This window comes from Sciurus carolinensis, chromosome 7 (assembly GCF_902686445.1).
Source record: "Sciurus carolinensis chromosome 7, mSciCar1.2, whole genome shotgun sequence".
Lineage (NCBI taxonomy): Eukaryota > Metazoa > Chordata > Mammalia > Rodentia > Sciuridae > Sciurus > Sciurus carolinensis.
Genome location: NC_062219.1, coordinates 138,777,835 through 138,799,032, shown reverse-complemented (window position 1 = coordinate 138,799,032; position 21,198 = coordinate 138,777,835). Strand labels below are relative to the sequence as shown.

The 21,198-nt window shown below is 36.8% G+C and overlaps 2 protein-coding genes across 10 annotated transcripts in view; one reads left to right on the top strand and one right to left on the bottom strand.

The window, feature by feature from the left end:
* The window catches only part of Riok1 (RIO kinase 1), a 31,520-nt gene extending 14,327 nt beyond the window's left edge, over positions 1–17,193 (bottom strand). For 2 of the 3 annotated variants that reach the window (XM_047558298.1, XM_047558299.1), the window contains exons 1-12: positions 16,917–17,193; positions 13,753–13,960; positions 10,360–10,450; positions 9,041–9,110; positions 7,894–7,936; positions 5,556–5,648; positions 4,268–4,380; positions 4,085–4,165; positions 2,842–2,928; positions 2,322–2,459; positions 1,844–1,947; positions 1,543–1,649 (exon numbers count right to left, since the gene is read on the bottom strand). In XM_047558298.1, the coding sequence (XP_047414254.1) occupies positions 1,543–1,649; positions 1,844–1,947; positions 2,322–2,459; positions 2,842–2,928; positions 4,085–4,165; positions 4,268–4,380; positions 5,556–5,648; positions 7,894–7,936; positions 9,041–9,110; positions 10,360–10,450; positions 13,753–13,960; positions 16,917–16,987 (1,206 nt within the window). In that variant the 5' untranslated portion in view covers positions 16,988–17,193. Of the gene's footprint in view, positions 1–1,542; positions 1,650–1,843; positions 1,948–2,321; positions 2,460–2,841; positions 2,929–4,084; positions 4,166–4,267; positions 4,381–5,555; positions 5,649–7,893; positions 7,937–9,040; positions 9,111–10,359; positions 10,451–13,752; positions 13,961–15,546; positions 15,776–16,916 lie in introns of those variants that run through there. The other variant, XM_047558300.1, reaches the window with a different exon arrangement.
* Positions 17,194–17,282: 89 nt separating this feature from the next.
* Positions 17,283–21,198, top strand: part of Cage1 (cancer antigen 1) — a 33,696-nt gene continuing 29,780 nt past the window's right edge. For 3 of the 7 annotated variants that reach the window (XM_047559775.1, XM_047559770.1, XM_047559768.1), the window contains exons 1-2: positions 18,001–18,945; positions 19,279–19,497. In XM_047559775.1, the coding sequence (XP_047415731.1) occupies positions 18,910–18,945; positions 19,279–19,497 (255 nt within the window). In that variant the 5' untranslated portion in view covers positions 18,001–18,909. Of the gene's footprint in view, positions 17,891–18,000; positions 18,946–19,278; positions 19,498–21,198 lie in introns of those variants that run through there. The other 4 variants (XM_047559774.1, XM_047559773.1, XM_047559772.1 and 1 more) reach the window with 4 other exon arrangements.

The following is a 21,198-nucleotide window of genomic DNA, read 5'->3' as shown; positions in this document are numbered from 1 at the left end:
CAATGGGAAGGCACTCGAGGGAAGGAGAGGACAGGAATAAGTAGGATCAAACCTGAAAACCTGTGTAGGGATATATGTGCCATATATTCAGAATCCTGTGATTCAATGGTGACAAAAATAAAAAATAAACTGGATTCTTCAGAATTGAAAACTCCAGGCTGGGTTGTAGCTCAGTGATAGAGCACTGGCTTTGCAAGTGTGAGGCATGGGGTTCAGTCCTCAGTACCACATAAAAATAAAAAATAAAAATAAAAACTTTGAGTCCACCTACAACTAAAAAAAAATTTTTTTTTTTAATTTTAAAACTGCATCAAAGGATGCAACTAAGTGAAAAGGCAACCCATAGAATGGGAGAAATATCTGCAAATACCAGAATGTGTAAAGAACACTTTTACAACTCACTAGCAAAAAAATCAAACCCACTTAAAAGTGGGCAAAGAACTTGAATAGGCATCATTCCAAAGATAAACAAATGGGCAACACACACGTGAAAGATGCTCGACATCACTAACCATCATCATTACATTAGGGAAATGTAAACCAAAACCATCCTGAGATACCATTTCACACCCATTAGGATAGCTACTAGAAAAAAGTCAGAAAATAGTAAGTGTTGGTGAGGAGGCAGAGAAACTGGAACCTGTGCATTGTCAGTGGGAATGCAAAATGGTACAGTTGCTACAGTAAAAAATGTGGCTGCTATTCCCTGAAAACTTAAAAATTAGATTACCATATAATCTAGTAATTCTACTTGTGGCTATGTAAATGAAAGAATGAAAAGCAGGGTCTTGAAGACCTATTTGTACACTCATGTTTACAGCAGCATGACTCACAACAGCCAAAAGGTGGAAGCAACTCAAGTGTCCAGGGACAGATGAATAGATACACAAGAAGTGATGCATCTTCACAAAGAAAGAAATCCTGTCACATGCTACAACATGGATGAATCTTAAGGACACTATGCTTAGTCAAATAAGCTAGTCCCAGAAAGACAAGCATTGTATGATTCTATTTATAAGAAGTACCAAAAGTAGTCAAGTCATAAAGAAGCAGAAGGTGGTTGCTAGAGATGGAGAGTTGTTTGTGGGTATAAGTTTCAGGACGGGATGATAAAGAAGGGCTGAAGATGGAGAGTGATATATCTGCCCAATGATATGAATGTGGTTATTGCCACTGAATTGTATACTTAAAAGTGGTTAAAATAGTAAACTTTAGGTGTATCTTATTACAATTTAAATAATTCTAAGATTCAAAAAGTCCTTTCAGAAATAATGGGAAAGAATCAAAGACCAAAAAATTAACACATTTGTAATTAACCATTTAAGAAGGTTGATAGTCTGTGTAAGGTTGCCAGACAATTAGGGTCAAGAAACCTGAATTTACCATTGGGTGTTTTGCTATATTTAAACTCCCAATCTGGGAAGTCAGGAGGCTGTCAAAATGAGTAAATTATACTTAGCAATCAGAGTTCCTCAGAAGTGTCACACAAATGCAAAATACTACTGCTATTTCCAACTTTCCCCCTTTCTCACCCCGGATTACCTTTGAGAGATAAGCATCCATATTCTCAGGTGTAATGGAAGGGTCTGTGATAAATTCAAAGAGCTCCCGCACTGTCATGACAGCAACAGCGTGCTTCAAAAAGAAATCTGTTGGAAGGAAAAATGTTAATGATGGCTTTATAAGGGAAAGGCATTATTCCAACTACTGATTGGAGAAAAAAATACATACCATCTCTCAGCAAATGGTTTACATATCACTGCAATGAACAAGATTTTATGCCACCAGTTCAAGTACAAAACGTACACAAAAAAACTGTGAGAAAATCACACCGTCTACTCACCACTGACATTGGCACAGTCTTTTCTCAAGAACTCCAAGGCATGTGGGTGGTCATGCTCCACAGACTGAGAAACATCAATGATGTACACACCTCCACCATGGTACCTTGTGGATCAGAGACAACAGCAGCTCTGAGATACTACTACTTTACTATGTTTTCTTTTCTAAAAATTCTATTCTTAAGAGAAAGGGAAATCATTCATAAAATGACCAAGGTAGATGATAAGGGGCTTGACTAACAAGAGACAAAAACAGAAAATTTCCAAAGCCCATTAACTCTTGTAGTGATTAAAAGAACACAGTCTGTTCTGTGACAAAGGTCACTGAAGGCAGGGACTACACTGTAACTGTTACCATGTGAAAGTCAACTTTAGAACTTTACAATTGAGTAGGACTTCGGGGATTGGGCTTTGTCTATTGTTTCAAAGGACATGAACTGACTTAGGGGAGGTTCCTGAAGGACAAAAAAACATACTCACAGCATATTAAATTCACTGAGATCTGCATGGACAAGTCTGGCATCCTGATACATTCTTCTCATGTATTGAATGACCTGCAGATACAACTCCCGAGCCTTGGATTCTGATAGCTGGACGTTTTTCAAGAGTGGTGCAGGCCTTGGATAAAGATAAAGTGAACAAAGATAAATGATCAAGACTAAGATTTCCTAAGGTTTCACACTACACTGATACTTCTCTACAACTCATTATGTGAACTATTACATGGAACAGTTAGTCTCATTACAAATATTCCACTCCAAAAAGCTGCCAATAGATGCTTTCCCCATGCACTGAATAAAACATCCTCAAAACCAGGTTAACTTTGCCCTTCTGAAGCATTCTGAGACTTCAAAAGGTAAGCTGGTAATGCATAAGCATTAACATGTGAAAAAGATTCATGACAAATTATTCAAAAGGAAAATATTCACGTACTAGATAATTTAAAGCATGTAAAAAATACAGGTCTGATATAAAATTCTAAGACCTTCTATATACTTACATATCATCTTTACCAATGAAACCCATGACAAGAACATGACTTCTTAGCATTATTGGCTCCGGACACGGTATCTCTGCTGTGTTTAACCTGAGACATTGTAACACACAAAAAGATCAACTGAAAACCTGAAAAGTCATCTAAACAAATTACAACAGCTACAGTCTACATTATCAATACTGCTGTTGGGAAATAGCTTCAGGACCTCATAACTGTATTTCATAAACTCTAAGACAGCAAGGATCTTAAGTAACACCATTATGTACCACCAAGAACAACAAAACTCTGGCAACTAAACTATTACATCCCACAGTCTGTATCTGTATCTGTTATTTATGAAATAACAGCAGGGAAGTCTATAATTGTCTTTTGAGTTGATCAGCCTAAAAAAATGTTTACTACAACTCATTAGACTCTCTCACTTAAGAGCTAGTTGAGCATATGAAGATTTGGGGACTTTCAAAACAAGTAGTACATGTTTAAATTATTCAATGTATAAAGACTTTTGTATAGCATATAAGAAGTTAAAAGACAAAAAGGAAAAGGAAAAAACCTCCAAAATTTTAAGGAAATCTGATCTCAGTTATGTGCCATTTCTTTATTTTCATTAATGTAAACAAAGAATATAAAAGCTGAGCAAGGTGACACATGCCTACATCCCAGCTACGTGGAGGCTGAGACATAGGACTACTTTAACTAGGAGACAGAGATCACCTTGGGCTAAAGTACTAAGACCTTGTCTCAAAAACAAACCAAAAAAAATTAATATGTAAATATGTTCAAAATTGGAATGAAATAAGAAAATGGACACACAGTTTAGAATTTCACAAGATTTGTCTAAAACACCAGTAACTATTAAAAAGGACATATTATCATCACCAATTATGTCACTTTTCTGTTTAAAATCCTGTAACAGTTCTGTATCTTCCTTAATATAAATTCTAATTATTTTCACATGGCTTACAAGGTTCTTCGAGCAGGGTGTAGTGTAATCCCAGTGGCTCAGGAGGCTGAGGCAGGAGGACTGCAAGGCTCTTCAAACGATTAGCTTTAATAAATAAATATGAACTGTGGCAGAATTCTTCTTCAACAGATTCTCAGAATACAAAACAGGTAGTTGCTATTTGTCAGAAATTTGTTTCTTTTGCTTAACTCAGCAGATCTAATAGACCTAAATAGCCTCAGGGAGACCCTCCCTTTGGGACCTGCTGGTGGAAAGGTTGACACACATACACATCCCAGTTACCTGATTAAGTTCCTCATTTCTTTTTCTGCCCATGTTTTCACCATTTTTCTAGGGTTTCCTTTACAATAGCCACGACGAAATCTTGAGCAAGAAAAGTATTTGTTATTTCAACCAGTCCATTTTTCCATTTCAACATTTTAAAAAAGAAATTAAAGAAATTTGGGAAAACAAAACTAAGCTCACCTGAATTCCCCACTTACATACTTATCCCGATCTTTAAACACCAAAATAGAAGTTTTATAAATCTTGATTGCTCTGCTCTCCCCATTTATTGTGCTAGCATGGTATACATTGGCCTATTTAAAGTCAAAAAGAAAACCAAAAAAAATGTTAAGTAACTACTGTGTTTTACTTTTCCAATCTATTTGATTCTAACCTTAAAAGTCCAGTGAAATGAAATAACATGCACAAGAAAAATGTGAATGAAAACATGAAACATCATAGACCTCCTATATACAGTGACATACCACATTAAAAATTTAGTCAAAACCAGGCTGCATATGCCTAGGTGGTCCCAAAAAATGTTACCTAGTAATGTCATGGTCATCTTAGTTTTATACATACACTCTACCAAGTTCTAATAAGACCACTTTCTCAGAACATATTCCATTGTTAAGTGACTAATGTACTACATACATAGTAAAATTCAATTTAAATATATGAGAAACGATTTCAGTTTTAAATCTCATGGATATGAAGAATATTAAAAGACATTCTTCTATCTACTAATTCCCGCAGAATGAGTTGCTAACTGAAAAATGCCATGTTTACCCTTTTCGATATACATATACAAAGAAAAAATGAAAAAGAGTGACTCATTGAAATGAGCCCCCATCTCTACCACCAATTTATTGGGGGGTGCGGGGCGGGGTACCAGGAATTGAACCCAGAGGCACTTAACCACTGAACCACATCTTCGGCTTTTTATTTTTTATTTTGAGACAGGATCTCATTAAATTGCTTAGGGCCTGGCTAAGTTGCTGAGGCTGGCTTTGAACTTGTAATCCTCCAGCCTCAGCCTCTCAAGCAGCTGAGATTATAGGCATGTACCACCATACCCAGCTCTTATTAGCAATTTTTAAATTAAGACTCAGGGTCACAATGATCTGACCATCTAAATTGCTGGGCACAACTAAATTCAAAGATAAAATACAGCAATTATAGTTTTGAAAAGACAGTTTCATATACAACTTCCTTTCTAGTCTTAACAATTAATAAAGCCAATTTCAGAAACATTATATTAAGCTATCCTGACCAGTGTATGGCTTGCTTTCCTCCCTCCCCTCACTCCCCATGTGTGCTTAAACCCAGGGCCTTCTATATGCTGGGAAGCACCCTATAACTGAGCTACATCTCCAGTCCTTTCCTTTCTTTTTAAAGGCACAATTCATTTAATAAGTGCCAAAGTTTCATTTGTTATTTGAAATAAGAAAACTAACATGAAAACATTGTCATCCAAAGAAAAGCTCACTTCTTTTCCTGTGCTAATGCATCCATTTATCTCTGATATGATTCCTCTAGTCAACATCTTGAATAAAATCATTCTTGTTCTGGGATCCAAAACCTAAAAAGAAATACAAAAATTACAAAATCTAGAAAGATGGTTCCAAATCTTCCTCTACACATGTGACAATAAACTGAAGAGACAGGTTATCCTGACTGACTAAATAAAGGAGTCACTATCATCAGGGTGATTTTAGTCACTCTGATTTTTAGTAACTCATATATGAAAGTGAGGTGACAAAGGAACCAGAGACAACAAACCAGTTTCATCAAGTTATGGAAACCAAAGCCAACAAATTTGAGAGAGGGAGATATGGACTCTAGACCAACATTAGCTAAGAGAAATCACCTAATTTTACATTTTCTAGTCACTATTTTAAAAGTAAATAGGTAAAATTATTTTATTTTATAAATATATGATAATTATACATAAATATCTACATAATATATAATATCTTTTTTAACCCAATATATCTAAAACACTATCATTTAAACATGTGATCAATATAAAAAAATCATTAAAATATTTAACATTTTTTTATTACAATAAAAGTTTCAAAATCCAGTATGTACTAATAGGCAACTTTAAACCAGGGGTCAGGCAGTGCTCACTTTATAGCACACATACTAAACCAGGGTCAGCACCCTATGCCCTTACAGGCCAAATCTTGGCTAAAGCTGATTTTTCTACAGCCTGCAAGCTAAAAATGGTTTTTACATTTTAAAGTGTTGCTTAAAAAAAGGCCATTCAACAGACACACTAGATGACCTGTGCTGCCTATAGGATTTACTGGCCCTTTGAAGAAAGTCTGCAGACCCCTGCTATAATACATGTGTAAATCAGGGTAAAGGTCTCCTTCAAAGTCAGAATTGTCCGTCTTAAACAAACAGAAGGCAAGGAACTTAAAGTCTGTTTTTGTCTATGACACTGAAGCAGCCCAATATTTGTATGCAGTTTCAAGGGACACCAGCAAGGGCTCCTTGTGGCTCAAACAGATCTTTCAGTGCCAAACAGTAAGAGTATAAACTAGCCAAACTTAGCTAACATTTAATGAGGTAGCTGGGGTCACACCAGAAACTTAAGGGTAATATAAAAAACACAGCATTGGAAGACTATAGGACTAAATGCCAAACTACAACCATTACAACCTAAAGAAGGGAGTGAGTGAATGGGCACTAATTTCCCTCTTTCTCTATTGCACAGGTAAAGAAAGAAGAGGAATAAAACTGGCTGTATATAGGAATCTAGGTAGAGCCCTGCAAAATTAGTAGGTAGACAAGAGATACAGAAGGAAGGAGCCACACACCAAATAGCTCATGGAACAAAAAAGAAAAATAACAAGTTTGTAAAGGTAAGTATTTAAAAAAGACAATTTAAGACTCAAGCTATACACTCCATCATTCAAAATTAATCTTGAAAGAAAAAAGCAAAGGATTTTCTAAGTTACAGTCTTTAAAAATTAGGACTGCCTCACCTCTCTGGGGGGGATCATACTTTGTTTTCAACCACAAATACAAAATCTCACAGGTCAATGCAGACACAGACTCAGACCCTGCTCTTGCCTAATGGTGGAATTCTTTAATTGCACAAATGGTCTGGGTCTCAGAACCATCAGGGGAGGTTCTACTCTCCTGGGGGTTGAGGTGCATGATAAGGAGGGGTGCATCTGTCTTAAACCAAGGACTTGAGGGTGAAGAGACTTCCATTCCAAAATCTGTTTGTATATATGAGTATGGGTGGGGAGGGACTGGAAGGTGGCAATAATAATGTTTTGGTCCTTTTTATCACTTTTTTCTTATCAAAAGTCTAGGCCGATGCTAACATCCAATCATATCCCTCTGCATGTGGGAAAAGTCAGAGGTTAATTTTCCTCCCTTCTTGAAAAATTAAGAAGAAAACAAAGTCAAAGAAAAAGATTTGTAGTGATAAATCTGAAAGCATTACCTCTCTTTTGTTCTCCCTACAAGCAATTGCATTCACCCACCCACTCCAGCTCTATGGCAGATAATCAACAATCCCTATTTGCTGGGAAAGTTCACAAAATTCCTACAGATAGATTACTAGTCTGATAATTTGCTTCTAAGAAGGGGAAAACGCATAGTGGCTTCACAAGGTCAGGGTAGGATGATGACTAATTTATCTACTAATGGTGCTATTATAAAGCGAAATGTCAATCTCAAAACTATAAAAAAGAGTAATTTTAGGTAACATTAGCATTAAGCAAGAAGGATGAAAGCAAACTATAATTCAAAGAGGAAAGAAAGGCTAATTTTAAATAAAAGCTTGCAACACACTTAAATTGTACCTGTTCTACAGTTGCTCTGTCTGCCTTATCTTTGATGCGATACCTAACAGAAAACAAAAAAGTACAGTTAATATAGTCAAAATTCTGTGAAAGAAGCCCAAATAAAGATTCTAAATGTACACACATCATTTTGTGAAAATCCCTAAGTAAGTTTTTCTCATAGGAGATTTCAGGTAAATTTCACTGCATATTCTTCACTCAGAGAAACTTCCTTTATTTCCCTAAACGTGGGATTCAATTCTGTAGGGTAAAAAGAGTACATATGAAGTATGAAAAAGTATCCCCATGTTCCAGAAGCATGAAATAAAAAAGCAACTGGCTTAAGGTGTAAAGTGATAAAGAATATACAGTCTGTACTATCCTTCAAATCTTTAATGAGTCTAACAGTATAGAATTAAGTCATTTATTTATAAGGTTTTCTCTTTAGAGACATCTTTTTACAGAGACAAGTTTTTATCATTTCAAGATGGTCTTAAAATGCAGACTGATTTTGCTTCAACTCATATTAAGTGACTCAATCAAGCACATGTTAACCCACACTAACAAAGATTCAAATACAGAAGTCAGGTCACAGAAATAGGTAACGATAGAGGTTCTCAAAAAAGCTGACACCTTTCAGTTAAAGCAATAAATCATAGGAAAATGTGTTTTTAAGTTCAGTTTTAACACTGCTAGTTGTATGAGAGCAGTGTTATTTTTGATAATGATGATCATATTAGACTTAACAGAGATAGATAAATCTTAAACAACTGACTTTAAGAACAAAAGTACAAACCAAAACAGTTCTCAGTTATATCATGATTTTGTTTCTAATCTTCCCTTGGATTTTTAAAATTACTTCATTGAAGGAAACAATTTTTAATAAATTCTAAAAAGAAAACATTTTTACACATTTATTCAAAACTGAAATCTACAAACATTATTACCTTCATCAAAGTACATTTGTGAATTTCACAAGATGACAGTTTTAGCACATATTTCTTAAGAATACTCATTTAATATTTTCAATTTACAAAGGTATAGGCTGCCCTTATTTATGCCAGAAACAAAAAAAGGATATGATTGAACATCCTTTGCAAAACAATTATTTTACTTAATCTAGAACTAGTTTCTATCACCCATATTTTATAATTAAAATATTACTTACATATCTGCTTCCTGTTGTCTAGACTTTTCAGTGACTTTATTTATGACAGAATCAGTAACATTTAGCTTATCTAAAAACATAAAAAAGCCACAATGTATACATATATAAGGTGAAAAGACATTAACAATCTCTCTGAATAAGACTTCACTCCTTTTCCTTCCCTTCTATATTTTCTAAAGATAGTTAGGATTATAGTTAGGATCTTAGTAATAAAAAATGTCAGGTATTACCTACACAATGAAAAAAATTAATGTCTTTAAACAACATTACATTTAATGTCAAAATTTTAAAGACTTAGAAAAAATATGTCTTTAAAAGTAAATTGTAGGGCTGGGGAGATAGCTCAGTCGGTAAGGTGCTTGCCTTGCAAGCACAAGGCCCTGGGTTCAATCCCCAGCACTGCAAAAAAAAAAAGAAAAGTAAATTGTATTTCTCTGTAACAAGTATTGTCACTTTTATTACAATAGCTACAGTTTTTGAGAATTCTACGAAATTCTAAATATAGAAGTACTTCAAAAATACTGTATTTGCGTATTAAATTCCAGACATTTGTTAATATTTTTGCATAATATAATGTAACTGCCACAATTTCAAATTTAATTCTGAAATCTTTAGTCTCATTTTCAAGTTACAGGTTCTTGATGGTGATGAGGACCCTACAATACTCATATTCACTGATTTAGCATTTATTGAGTTTATAGGAGAGACACTGTATTATGTTTTTAAAGAGTCAAGGATCTACAAGAGGAGAAAGACGCTGGGCTTGGTGGTGCATGCCTATAATCCCATCTGTTCAAGGGGCTAACACAAGAGGTTCACAAATTTGAGGCCAGACTAAGTAACTAACTGAGACTGGCTCAAAAAAGAAAAAAAAAAAAAAAAGACTGGGCTAGAGCAACCCTGGGTTTAATCCCCAGCAACCAACCCCCTAAGCATACAAAGAAGTGGTAGTTCAAATCAGCATTGATTCCTTGCATTCGCCAGCTCAATAAATGATTAACTTCTCCATAAAAAGTCTCTAGTAAAACAAAATGGTATTTTCAACATGCTACTATGAGATGATCCTACTACAAAGTCTAACACAGAACACATAAGAACTTAATAAGTATCTGTAATTTCATATTCCCACAACAAATGAGAAAACATAACTAAAAAAGTAGAAGCCACAACTTTAAATCACTAACAGGTTTTGACTTTAAGTAGTATTACTGAATTAGTAACACTTGAATACATTCATTTCAATAAGACTATATAATACCTCATGGTTTTTGAAAGAATTTCTTCACAGTCCACTGAGGTTATGTATTTTATTAACTCACCTAGATTAATTTTATTTTCAAATTTCCGTAAGACTTTGTCAGCTGGAGTAGACATTCTGGCTGAACTGTAGTTGGAAATCTGTCGATTTGCCTACAATAAAGAAATTTAGAATGTAGGACACGAGTCATAAATACAAACCTAAGGTTCGCTAACACATGCTTTTTTCCCTTTGTTCATAGTTAGCTATTAGACCATTAATACACAGGAATACATTTTAAAAAGAAAAATATCACCCTTGGGGCCACCACATACCAAGGGGGAACAGGACTCCATGGCCCCAGGGGTACCCCATAAAACTCAGTTACATAACAGGGCACACAAGAGGATTATGTCTTGGTTGGGGAAATCTCCAGGACTGGTTTACCTGCTATAGATTCAACTCCTAGCAACACTCCCCAAGGGAAGCAAAGGAAAATGGACATAACTGGAGAACATCATGCTAAGTGAAATAAGCCCAACTCAGAAAGTCAAGAACCATACATTTTCTGTCATATGGGAAGACAGAGAGAAAAAAGTGGGTAGAGGGAAGGTGGGGGTTTCTCATGAAATTAAAGGGAAGCCAGTAGACTAGAGAAAGGGGTGAGGGGAGGAAAAAGGGAAGTAATGTAAAGAAATTGACCAAACTATATCGTTATATTGTGTGCATGTGCAAATATAACAACATATCACATTATTATATTTAATTATAATGCACCAATAAAAAATAAAGCACATAATTATGGGAGAAAATAATTTTAAAAAATGAAAAAATATCAAATTTGCTCAAGACTTTTTTTTTTGTCTTTATCTTCAGTACTGGAGATTAAATACAGACTTGCTCTACCATTAAGTACATCCCCAGCCCCTTTTGAATTTTATTGAGACAGGGTCTCACAAAGTTGCCTAGGCTGGCCTTGAATTTGTGATCCTCCTGCTTCAGTCTCCTAAATCTCTGGGATTATGGGCAGGTACCACCAAGCCCATTTTAAAAATATTTTTTAAAAAGACATTTGAAATAGAAGAAGGTTAAGTTACTGCCTAGAACAAAGTCCACATAATGTTGTTTACATCTCTAAATGATTATCAATAACTAATTAAAATGAATGTTTCTAACTTGACCAGTTTATAGACTTTCATTTTGGGCCTAATATCTCTTTTTATTTTTTTAGTTATTTTTTATTTTGAGACAGGGTCTCTCACTAAGTTGCTTAGGGCCTAAGTTGCTGAGGCTGGCCTCAAACTTGTGATCCTCCTGCTTCAGCCTCCTGCTTCAATCTTCCCTGGTATTACAGGAATGTGCCACCGCACTTGGCCCTAGGCCTAATATGTCAAGGGAGGGGGAAAAAAACAATACAACGTTTGGCACTTAGACTAGTGCTATGAAAAAACTTAACTAATGGCAAAGAGAGAGGCAGAGACAACATCTAAAACTCATAAATGTAGCAAAGATAAAAAGGGTCTAATAATTACCAATTCAGTAATGTTAGATGAAGCTGGAAGGCTGTTTCTAGCTTGATTAAAACTTAAAAATAATTTTCTTTTAAACTTTAAAAATATACACATTTTTTGGTACTGGGGATTTAATCCAGGGGCAATTTAACATTCAGCTACATCCCCCGACCCATTTATTGATTGATTGATTGATTGACTTGATTTTTGAGACAGGGTCTCACTAAGTTGCCTAGAGCTTTGCTAAGTTGCTGATGCTGGCCTCAAACTTGCAATTCTCTTGACTCAGCCTACCAAGTCACTGGGATTACAGATGTGACTCACCACACTCACCTAAAAATAATTTTTAATTAAAATAATACATGCAGATAGATACACAGTAATATCATAATACATGGCAAAAAACAGGTAAAGTTTTATTTCTGCAGTGCTAGACTGAACCGAGGTCCTCGTGCATGTTCGGTCCTACCACTGAGCTACAACCCTAGCACAAATAGATAAAAATTTTTATTGCTATAATTCCAACAAATAAAGACACTAGTTTACAGTTAAGCATATATACTTGCAATCTTTACTTTTTTAGCTTTCTTAAAAAGGATGGTTAAAAAAAAAAAGTATCATAGTCAATGTTGAAACTGCTCAAAGACTCACCAATGAATCAACAGAATGACCAAAACAAGAACACAGTTAAGAATGAAGTTTCTTCAGTTATTTTAAAAATGAATGCAATCTGCTTTATAAACTGTTTTAACAGTCAAAGGAATACTGTTTTATTTCTTCCCTTCCATATCTTTCTGTAACCTTAATACACCATGTTAATCTATGGCTCTGAAAACTCCTAACATATTCATTTAGTACTTACAAGTTGAGAAGTGGGCTCTACATGCCTTGGTAACTTGTTTTTTGCATGTGGCACATCATGAATATATTTCTACCTCATTAATATAGTTTTCCATTGCAATATATGTTATGGCTGCAAAATATCCCCTTGTGTAAATCAGTCCCACAGTAAACTTAATCAAGGTTGTTTCCAATGTTCCTCTGCCACAAACAACCTTGGAGACTCACTCTTGTAAATAAGTTTGGGCATACCACTAGAAGAAATGCTGGTCAAAACATTTGTAAGCTTTTAAAGTTTTTATCATAGATCAGTTTTTCCTCTAAATTGTACCTATTAATCTGACTATCAATTATGTATTTTGTGTTTTTGTTAGTTTCACAGGTGAGAAGTTGGTATCTCTACATATTTAATCTGTACTTCTTGATTTACTAAGGAGTTTGAACTTTATTTCTTAATAATTACCAACTATTCATGTCATTTTCTATGGACGTTTTAAAGCTTATAACCTTGTGCTACTATGTATTTATTTACTTATTTAGGTACTGGAGATAGAGCCCAGGGCCTCACACATGCTGAGCAACTGCTTTACACTGAGTTATATTACCCACAACCCTTTTAATGTTTTTTTTTTTGAAGACAGGATCTCGCTAAGTTGCCCTGACCTGTAACTTAAAATCATCCAGCTCTTATAACACTCAATGATTTCTGATTATGTAAATAATCCAAACTCAGGAAATTATGAGAAATATGAAAATGACAAAGAATGAAAATCAATCAAGACTAGGGCTACAGGACAACATAACTTGAAAAAACTTCAATTAATTCCAGAACCACAAAATGTCTTTTTAAAAAAGACAAACAGAAGCCAGGTGCAGTGGCCCATGTCTGTAATCCTAGCAACTTGGGAGGCTGAAGCAGGAGGATCTTAAGTTCAAAGCCAGTCTCAGCAAGTTAGTGAGGCCCTAAGCAACTTAGTGAGACCCTGTCTCAAAATAAAAATAAGAAGGACTGGGGATTATGTCTCAGTTTTTAAGGACCCTGGGTCCAATTCTCAGTACTTTCCCCCAAATAAAAAAAAAAAGACAAATAGACAACATAAAGATATACAGAATCTTTTAAATACCTGTGGGTTACTCCCTCCATTCCAGACATAACCCTTGGTGAGTTTTCCAACTCCATCATCCCAGTCCCAATCACTGTCATCATCATAGTCCTCCTCTTCTTCCTCTTCAACTTTTATCTCACTTTCACTCTTCTCAGTCACGTTATTTTGAAGGTCTTCAAACAGAATGCCATCTTCTGCTTTGATTATCTTCAAATCTACATTGTCACTAGAAATAACATGTTTTGGCATGTTTGCAAATCCTCTACCTGGACTCACATATGTACTTACTAAATAATGCTCATAAATCTGAAACATTCCTCACAATATATCTCCCAGACCTAAATATAAAAATCATTTATGGAGCTGCTCCAAGACAAAAAACAAAAACAAAAAAAAACATTTCTAGCAAATTTGGGAATATGTCTGAACTTTGAATTCAATACCACTTTGCAATACAAGAAGCTATATCAAAATTGATGAGACACAAAGAACTCCAAATCAAAGAACAGGGACTACAAAAGCCAAACACTACATGTGAGTGAAGTTGGCTGAATATAAGACAATAGAAGTGGGGACTGTTTAAAGAGAGAGGTACAGGGTAAAGGCAGCACAACTAACAGGGTCTTCTTTCTCCATGTAAGAATTCAGACCCTGTGTTATTAGATTGTCTTGGCTTTCCAAGAGAAGACAAAAATCTGGATGTTTGTGTAAAATGTTTCATGTACCCAGCACTTTCAATTTTTATAAAACAAAATGCAGGGGCTGGGGAGAGATAGCTCAGTCGTTAGAGTGCTTGCCTTGTAAGTACAAGGCCCTGGGTTTAATCCCCAGCACCCAAAACAAACAAACAAACAAACAAAATGCATATCAAATATGTCTATAGGCCTGAAATTCAATAGAGGTATTGCCAGTTCATACAGAAAACAAGGACAGAAATCATATGGAAAAACTAATAATATGCACTACGTAAAAACAATCACACAGATTTAAATAAATTCAAATATCAATCCCAATAAATTAAGCAGCTATGGCTCTGAGGGCTCCAAATCCCCATGGGCATGGGTAGGAAGAGAATCCCTCAACACCTGTAATTTACTAGAATTTCATAAATATGATCTACATAATCTATAAATTAATCCTTCAATTACCAATTACCTAAAGTAGCATGTTAAAGTTACAACTTTGCCCCAGGGCTTCTCAACCTCAGTAATCCTTTGCTATGACAGACTGTTTTGTACACAGCAAGGTATTTAGCAACATCTATGTCCTCTGTGTACCACACATCAGTAATGCATACACCCACCCAGCTATGAGCAACAACAATTTCTCTAGAGATTTCCAAAAGTCCCCTGTGGGTAGCAAAATCATCCCCAGTGGAAGAACCCCTGGCTTTATCCTCACAATATCCCATGTGGATGGTAATTTTTATTTTTTTTAAATGGTACTGGGGATTAAACCCAGAGTTGCTCTACCACTGAGTTACATTCTCAGTCTTATTTATTGATTCTGGTACTGGGGATTGAAGCTGGGGCCCTTTACCACTGAGCTACATACCAAGCTTTTTTTTTTTTTTTGAGGCAGGATCTCACTAAGTTGCTGAGGGACTTGCTAATTTGCTGAGGCTGGCCTTGAACTTGCCATTATCCTGCCTCAGTCTCCCAAACTGCTGGGATTACAGGTATGTACAGAGGCGCACATGCCCTTTTTATTTTTTCAGACAGTCTTGCTGAGTTGCTGAGGTTGACCTTGAACTTGCAATCCTCCTGCCTCAGCTTCCTGAATAGCTGGGATTATAAGCATGTACCATCTCACCTGGCTTGGTTGGTATATTAGTGCATTCTCATTATCATCATCTATTCTAGCTGCTTTATTTCTTCTTCCCACTTATATTCTTCCATAAGGTCTTCTGTATGTTGATCTGTAATCATAAGACTGAAAAGCCCTTCTCATTTTTTGTTGTTGTTAGCTAAACACTATTCATCCTTCTCATATCAGTTTGCTATCTCTCACTTGCTCAAGGAAGTCTTCCCTATTATTCACCCATTTTTCCTCCACACTACTTACTCAATTCTAAGACAAATAATTTGTCTATCTAGTATCAGTTTTCCTTGCCAGGGTACAAGCTCTACATCCATCAGGATACCGTTTACCAACACATCCCTACCACCTAACACTAGATCTGACACACAGAAAATAGTGAAAGTTTATTTACTGAAAAATATACCAATTAATAAATAAAATCCTTACCAAAAAGTGCAAATCCTTTTCTTGGATTTCAAAATAGCAGTTTCATTTTCCTTTTGAGTAGGAGTTATTCTTCACTGCTCCTTCCCTAGAACACTTTACCACCAGACCTGTCACTGCTATCTCCAAATCATATCCAGCTCTGGTACCTATCATATTTGAACCTGATTACTTTCAAACTGGTCTCTGTTTCATTCTCATTCTCCATGACCATATTCTACACAGAAGAATGATTCCTTTAAATCACAAATCAAATTACATCTTTCCCCTGCTAAAATCCCTCCTCTGGCCTTCTATAACATGTTGAACAGTATCTTAACTCCTTGCCGTCACTTGTAAGGCTCTACATGACCTGGTTCCTTCTCATTTCCCTATCTCAACCACTTCCACTGTGCTCTCTATGCTCCGTTCCTTTCACCAGCAAGAGGGATTCCACCATGGGATCTCCGCACTTGTTATATCTGCCTGGAATGATATTCCCTTGTCATGTAAATCTCGACCATATCCCTTCCCTGGCCATTACTTAGTATATTTAAATCTATTTTAATTACTTGTATGATACATATCACCATTTTACTTTTTACAAATAACATGTTCTCCCTTCCACGTCAACTTTCAGCACAGTAGACTTGGGTTTGTCTTGTTCAAGATTATCTCCAGCCAAGGATACCTGGTACACAGGAAGTGCTCAATAAGTACTTGAGGATGTAGTTAAAATACAAAAACCTACGTTTTCCAGTTGCTATTCCCAATTCTATTTTTCGGCTATACTAACCGTTCTGGGAACCCGCAGTTCTTCGACAAATGACTCACTGAACTACGACCTAAAACGGGAAGATTCAGCCGGGATGCGGATGAAGCCGACTGAGTTACCCTCGTACCACACGAGCTGAGAGAGCAGAATCTGAAGAGAGTTGGAGTACCCTACGGTCGCCTACCCGTCGGAGGAATCCGCGTCGTCGAACTGCCCGGGGACCACCCGGCTCATCAGCAGCCGCCGGTAGTCCATGACAGAAGGCACCGAGCCCTCAGCGCCCCCAGAGGCCGCCCGCTCTGCACTCAGACAGGAACGGCACAGAAACGGTTTTGCCTGTGGCGAATCCAACTGCCGCTCCGCGAACCCCGCCTAGCAAACGGTTCAGAAGCCCCCACACCCACGGCGCCGGCCACGAGGACCAACAGGTCCAGCGCCCTGAACCATCCGGCGACCAAGAAGCCACGCCCCTGGCGGAAGTCCGACATCACAGGAAGTCCCGCCCCTGTGCCGTGCGGAGATCCGGGAGCTAGCTCCGGACGGTGAGCTAGAGGGACAAACTGCGTTGTCGGACGAGGAGGTTGACTCCCCTGCGCGGCTACCAAGTGTACAGTGCGTTGTTCGGAGGTTTTCTTTTCTGTCTGCGGCTTTTGCGTTTCCTCTCGCAGAAGGGCGCTCCAGTTAGCGCACAGGCTGTTTTTCTGGGAGTCCACCCCTTCCTAACTTCACTACTCGGGAACTGAGTGGGGTCGAACGCACCGGTGCCCACCCCCCCTCGAGATTGACCGGCACGCGCGGACGTCACACAGGGACGTTCCAGCGCGCCTGGAGCCGGCTGCCTGTTTGCAGAAGCCCTCGGTGGGGAAAGGTGGAAAGGTGGAAAGGTGTTCTTCCTCCCTCAGGGCCAGCGTTGGGGGTGGGAAGATCGAAATTTTTAGCGTGGATTCCAGAAATTATCTGGATCATGGATTTGAGCGCGCTTTCGTGCCTTACAAAGTTTGGTGCGTTGTTTTGACGTGAAAATGAAATACGTGCTTTTAAAAAGTTGAAGTTTGTCATACGACTGAAAACAATACAAAACTTTTAAGAGTTTTTTGATATATCATCTATTTTTAAACTACTTTAGAATGTCTCCGAAATAGCTGTCCAAACATTTGAGTAAGTATTTTAAAAATCTAATATAAATATGCCAAGGACCGATATGGAAGATGGAAAAAGTAAGCCTGACTTAAAAAAAAAAAAAAAAAAAAAAAAAAAAAAAGTCAACTGTCAGTTGTGCAGCACTCTAGGAGGCATGAACAAAGTTATGTATTTGAAAGTTATGGACACACACACACACAAAAGAGGCCTTTATGGTTTTTTGGATTTGGAAAACAGTAAGTTTTTCAGATCCCCTTCCCCACAACCCTGGCAGTATTTATTTTTTTGGAAAATGTAAAGAAAATGAAGGTATGGTTGGACCTTTCACAAATCCTTTGTGACCTTGGCTTGCTTACTGTTTATATTTTACCAAGTGATGGCATAAGTTTGAACACAACCTTCGTTAAATTGATGATTAATTCAACAATTCATCAAAATAATTCATCCAAATAAGTAGTGACTGCACATTGAGAGGATTTAGTAGAAGTAAGTCTCTGAAATGCAGGATTTATTCAATCCGGGTGTGTTGTGCAACAATGGCCTGTTTATAGTAGGATATACAGAAAAGGCATAAGTAGACTTCTCACAAGGCAATTGTAATCTGTAAATAAAAATACTAACACCCTTAACAGTGGTGAAGACTAAGGTAGTATGATGAATTGTGAGAGATTCAGAGACTAAAAGCATTGTAGGGATTTTTAAATATAGGTGAAGGTTTTAAGAGAGGAGTGGCAGGGCCAGTTGCCAAAGCAGTAGAAAGCATTATCTGTTTGCAGGAAATGAGCCTGATGTGACTAAAGTAGGGGTGAGTATTGGGTAGGTAATGCGAGTACAGGCTGTGGAAAGCCATGAAGTTCAAGTAGAAGAATCTGGACTCAGTGACTGGACATCTTTCCTACTCCCATCTTTTGGCAAATGCGCATGTCAGGATATGGATCAGAGTGGTGGCATAAGGAATGGAATGAAAGCATGGGTGATGGAAACACATTTTTAAAGCAAAAACAGGACTTGGTCACTGTTCAGCTGTGGATAATGAAATGGATGCCAAGATGCCTCCAAATCTTCAATCACAGGTGCCTGAGAGAATCCATGTGACATTAGGAAGTGAGGAGGGAATACTGGTTTATGTTGGTCCTTTTAATTAACAGATCCCTTCACTTTCTAGGTCACAGCCTTTAGTGAATTATGGGATAGTAGTATGCCAAGTTATCATGGTATACTCAGACTAAATTTTAAAATTTTTTCTCATAACTTAAATGGCCCTTTTTTTTTCCTAACAAAGTTGTGAATTTTGCTGCAAGTGTGAGGAAGGGTGGGGGTAAGACTCTTTTTGTTTGACTATGTTAATAGATACTAAAATTATATGTGTGTGTGTGTTTTTGTCTTTTTGTTTTTGTTTTTTTGAGGAGGCTTTCCATCATTCAGCAGATAGGAACAAGGGCTTTGAAAAATTTTGGCCATCACCATCAGATCCTGTACACTTTGAAGTGGAGACCTGTCATGAAAAATTAGAAAGCATGTCAGAATCGGATGCCTTGAATTTCAGTGTTCTTTCTGAAGACTTAACTCACTCACATTCTCCCTTCTGTATGGAAACTGGCCTCAGTGCTTCATACTTTCCTCAGGTGTGCATTGCTTACAGGTTCTGAAGGTTCAGCTATGTTCAGTATTCACATTGTCTTCCAGATAAACATATTTTCAAAAATAAGAACAATAAGAGAATTTCCAGTGGATACATAGAGGAGGAGGATACAGCCTGGTTTTCCTAGTCCCACTAGTGTATGAAGACAGGAAAAATTTTACAGATGAAAGTGTTGAAACTGATCCTTTCTAACCTCATAAAGTCCAAAGAGTGCAACTAGGGGACTTAGCCATAATTCAGTCACAGAGGCAGGACAAGTGCCCAAGGAACATGACTCCTGGTATAGTGTGTCTTCCACTGTGTCAGGATGCAGACTTAGTTGTCATTCATAATAACATTGACAGCACCCTCCATGTACATGGCTCCCATCCTTCATCTTCATGAAAATACCTAGTGCCCCTTCTCACAAAATATCCCAAGAACTTCACAAGTGTTGTTCTAAGGGTTTGAAAGTTGCTAATGTGGGTATAGGGAAATAACAGGAATGTATTAAGTTATGCCATGGGAAGTTGCCTTTTTGTAGTTCAAAAATGGACAAATATTGAAAATTTCATGTGATTCAGTTTATAAATTGGCAAAGCCTTTCTAAAGGGAAGTCTAGAAATATGAAATCGAAGAGTTCAACTGCATTTTAAAATTCAGTCAAGGACTCCAGGCATGGTGGCGCACGCCTGTAATCCCAGCACCTCCGCAGACAGGCAAGAGGCTCACAAGTTCAAAGCCAACCTCAGCAACTTAAGGAGACCCTGTCTCTAAATAAAATACAGAGATGGTCTGGGGATGTGGCTTTGTTTAAGCTCCCCTGGGTTAAATCCCTAGAATAAAAAGTAAAATAAAATTCTCTCTAGAAATATTCAAGTAAGATGCTTAAATAATTAACTGTAGTAAGTTGACCTTGGAAACTAAATTTTCATAAATGGGGGCTAGTTAAGTTATTTTTACAGATGTGTAGTTTGCATGTAACCTTACGTATTATAGGGAACTTTTGAATACTTTGTCTCTTTCTGTCTGCCTCTTCAATGTTCAGGATTTTTAAAATAATTATTTAAAAACTTTCTCATTTTGAAAAAAATGGGATCAGAGTATTATAGTGTTAATCAAGGTCTAGATTCTATATACTACATTTGAAAAAATGGATGTCTTAAATTACTTAAGGGCTGGGGACATGGCTCAGTTGGTAGAGTGCCTGCCTCGCAAGCACAATCCCCCTGGGTTCAATCCCCAGCACTGCAAAAAAAAAAAAAAATTACTTGAGGAGATCCTCCTTGGATTTCATGGGACATTGTATTCCTAATAGTAAATTTATACACAAAAGGAACAAAAGACACATTTTAGTTAAAAATAGTACAATCAGAGATGACTAGGGTTGGAAGCTGTCTGAAAGTCTATGAGAAATAGATCCTAAGAAAACTGTGTAAAATATAAAGGCAAGTGAATCATGCTTATTTTTCAAATATATTCTTAATACTTTTAAAATGTAATTAGGAGGAATGGTATAAATTAATAACAAGTCTAAACAGATTTTAATAAGCTGTAACTTATTGTACTTACAAGTACATTCAATACATAAAACAATTCTTGAAAATATTACTGAATAGAGGTCTGTAGCCAACTGACTTTTTTTTTTTTTTTTTTTTTAACTGCTGGGGTGCTCTACCACTGAGTTACATTTACAGTTCTTTTT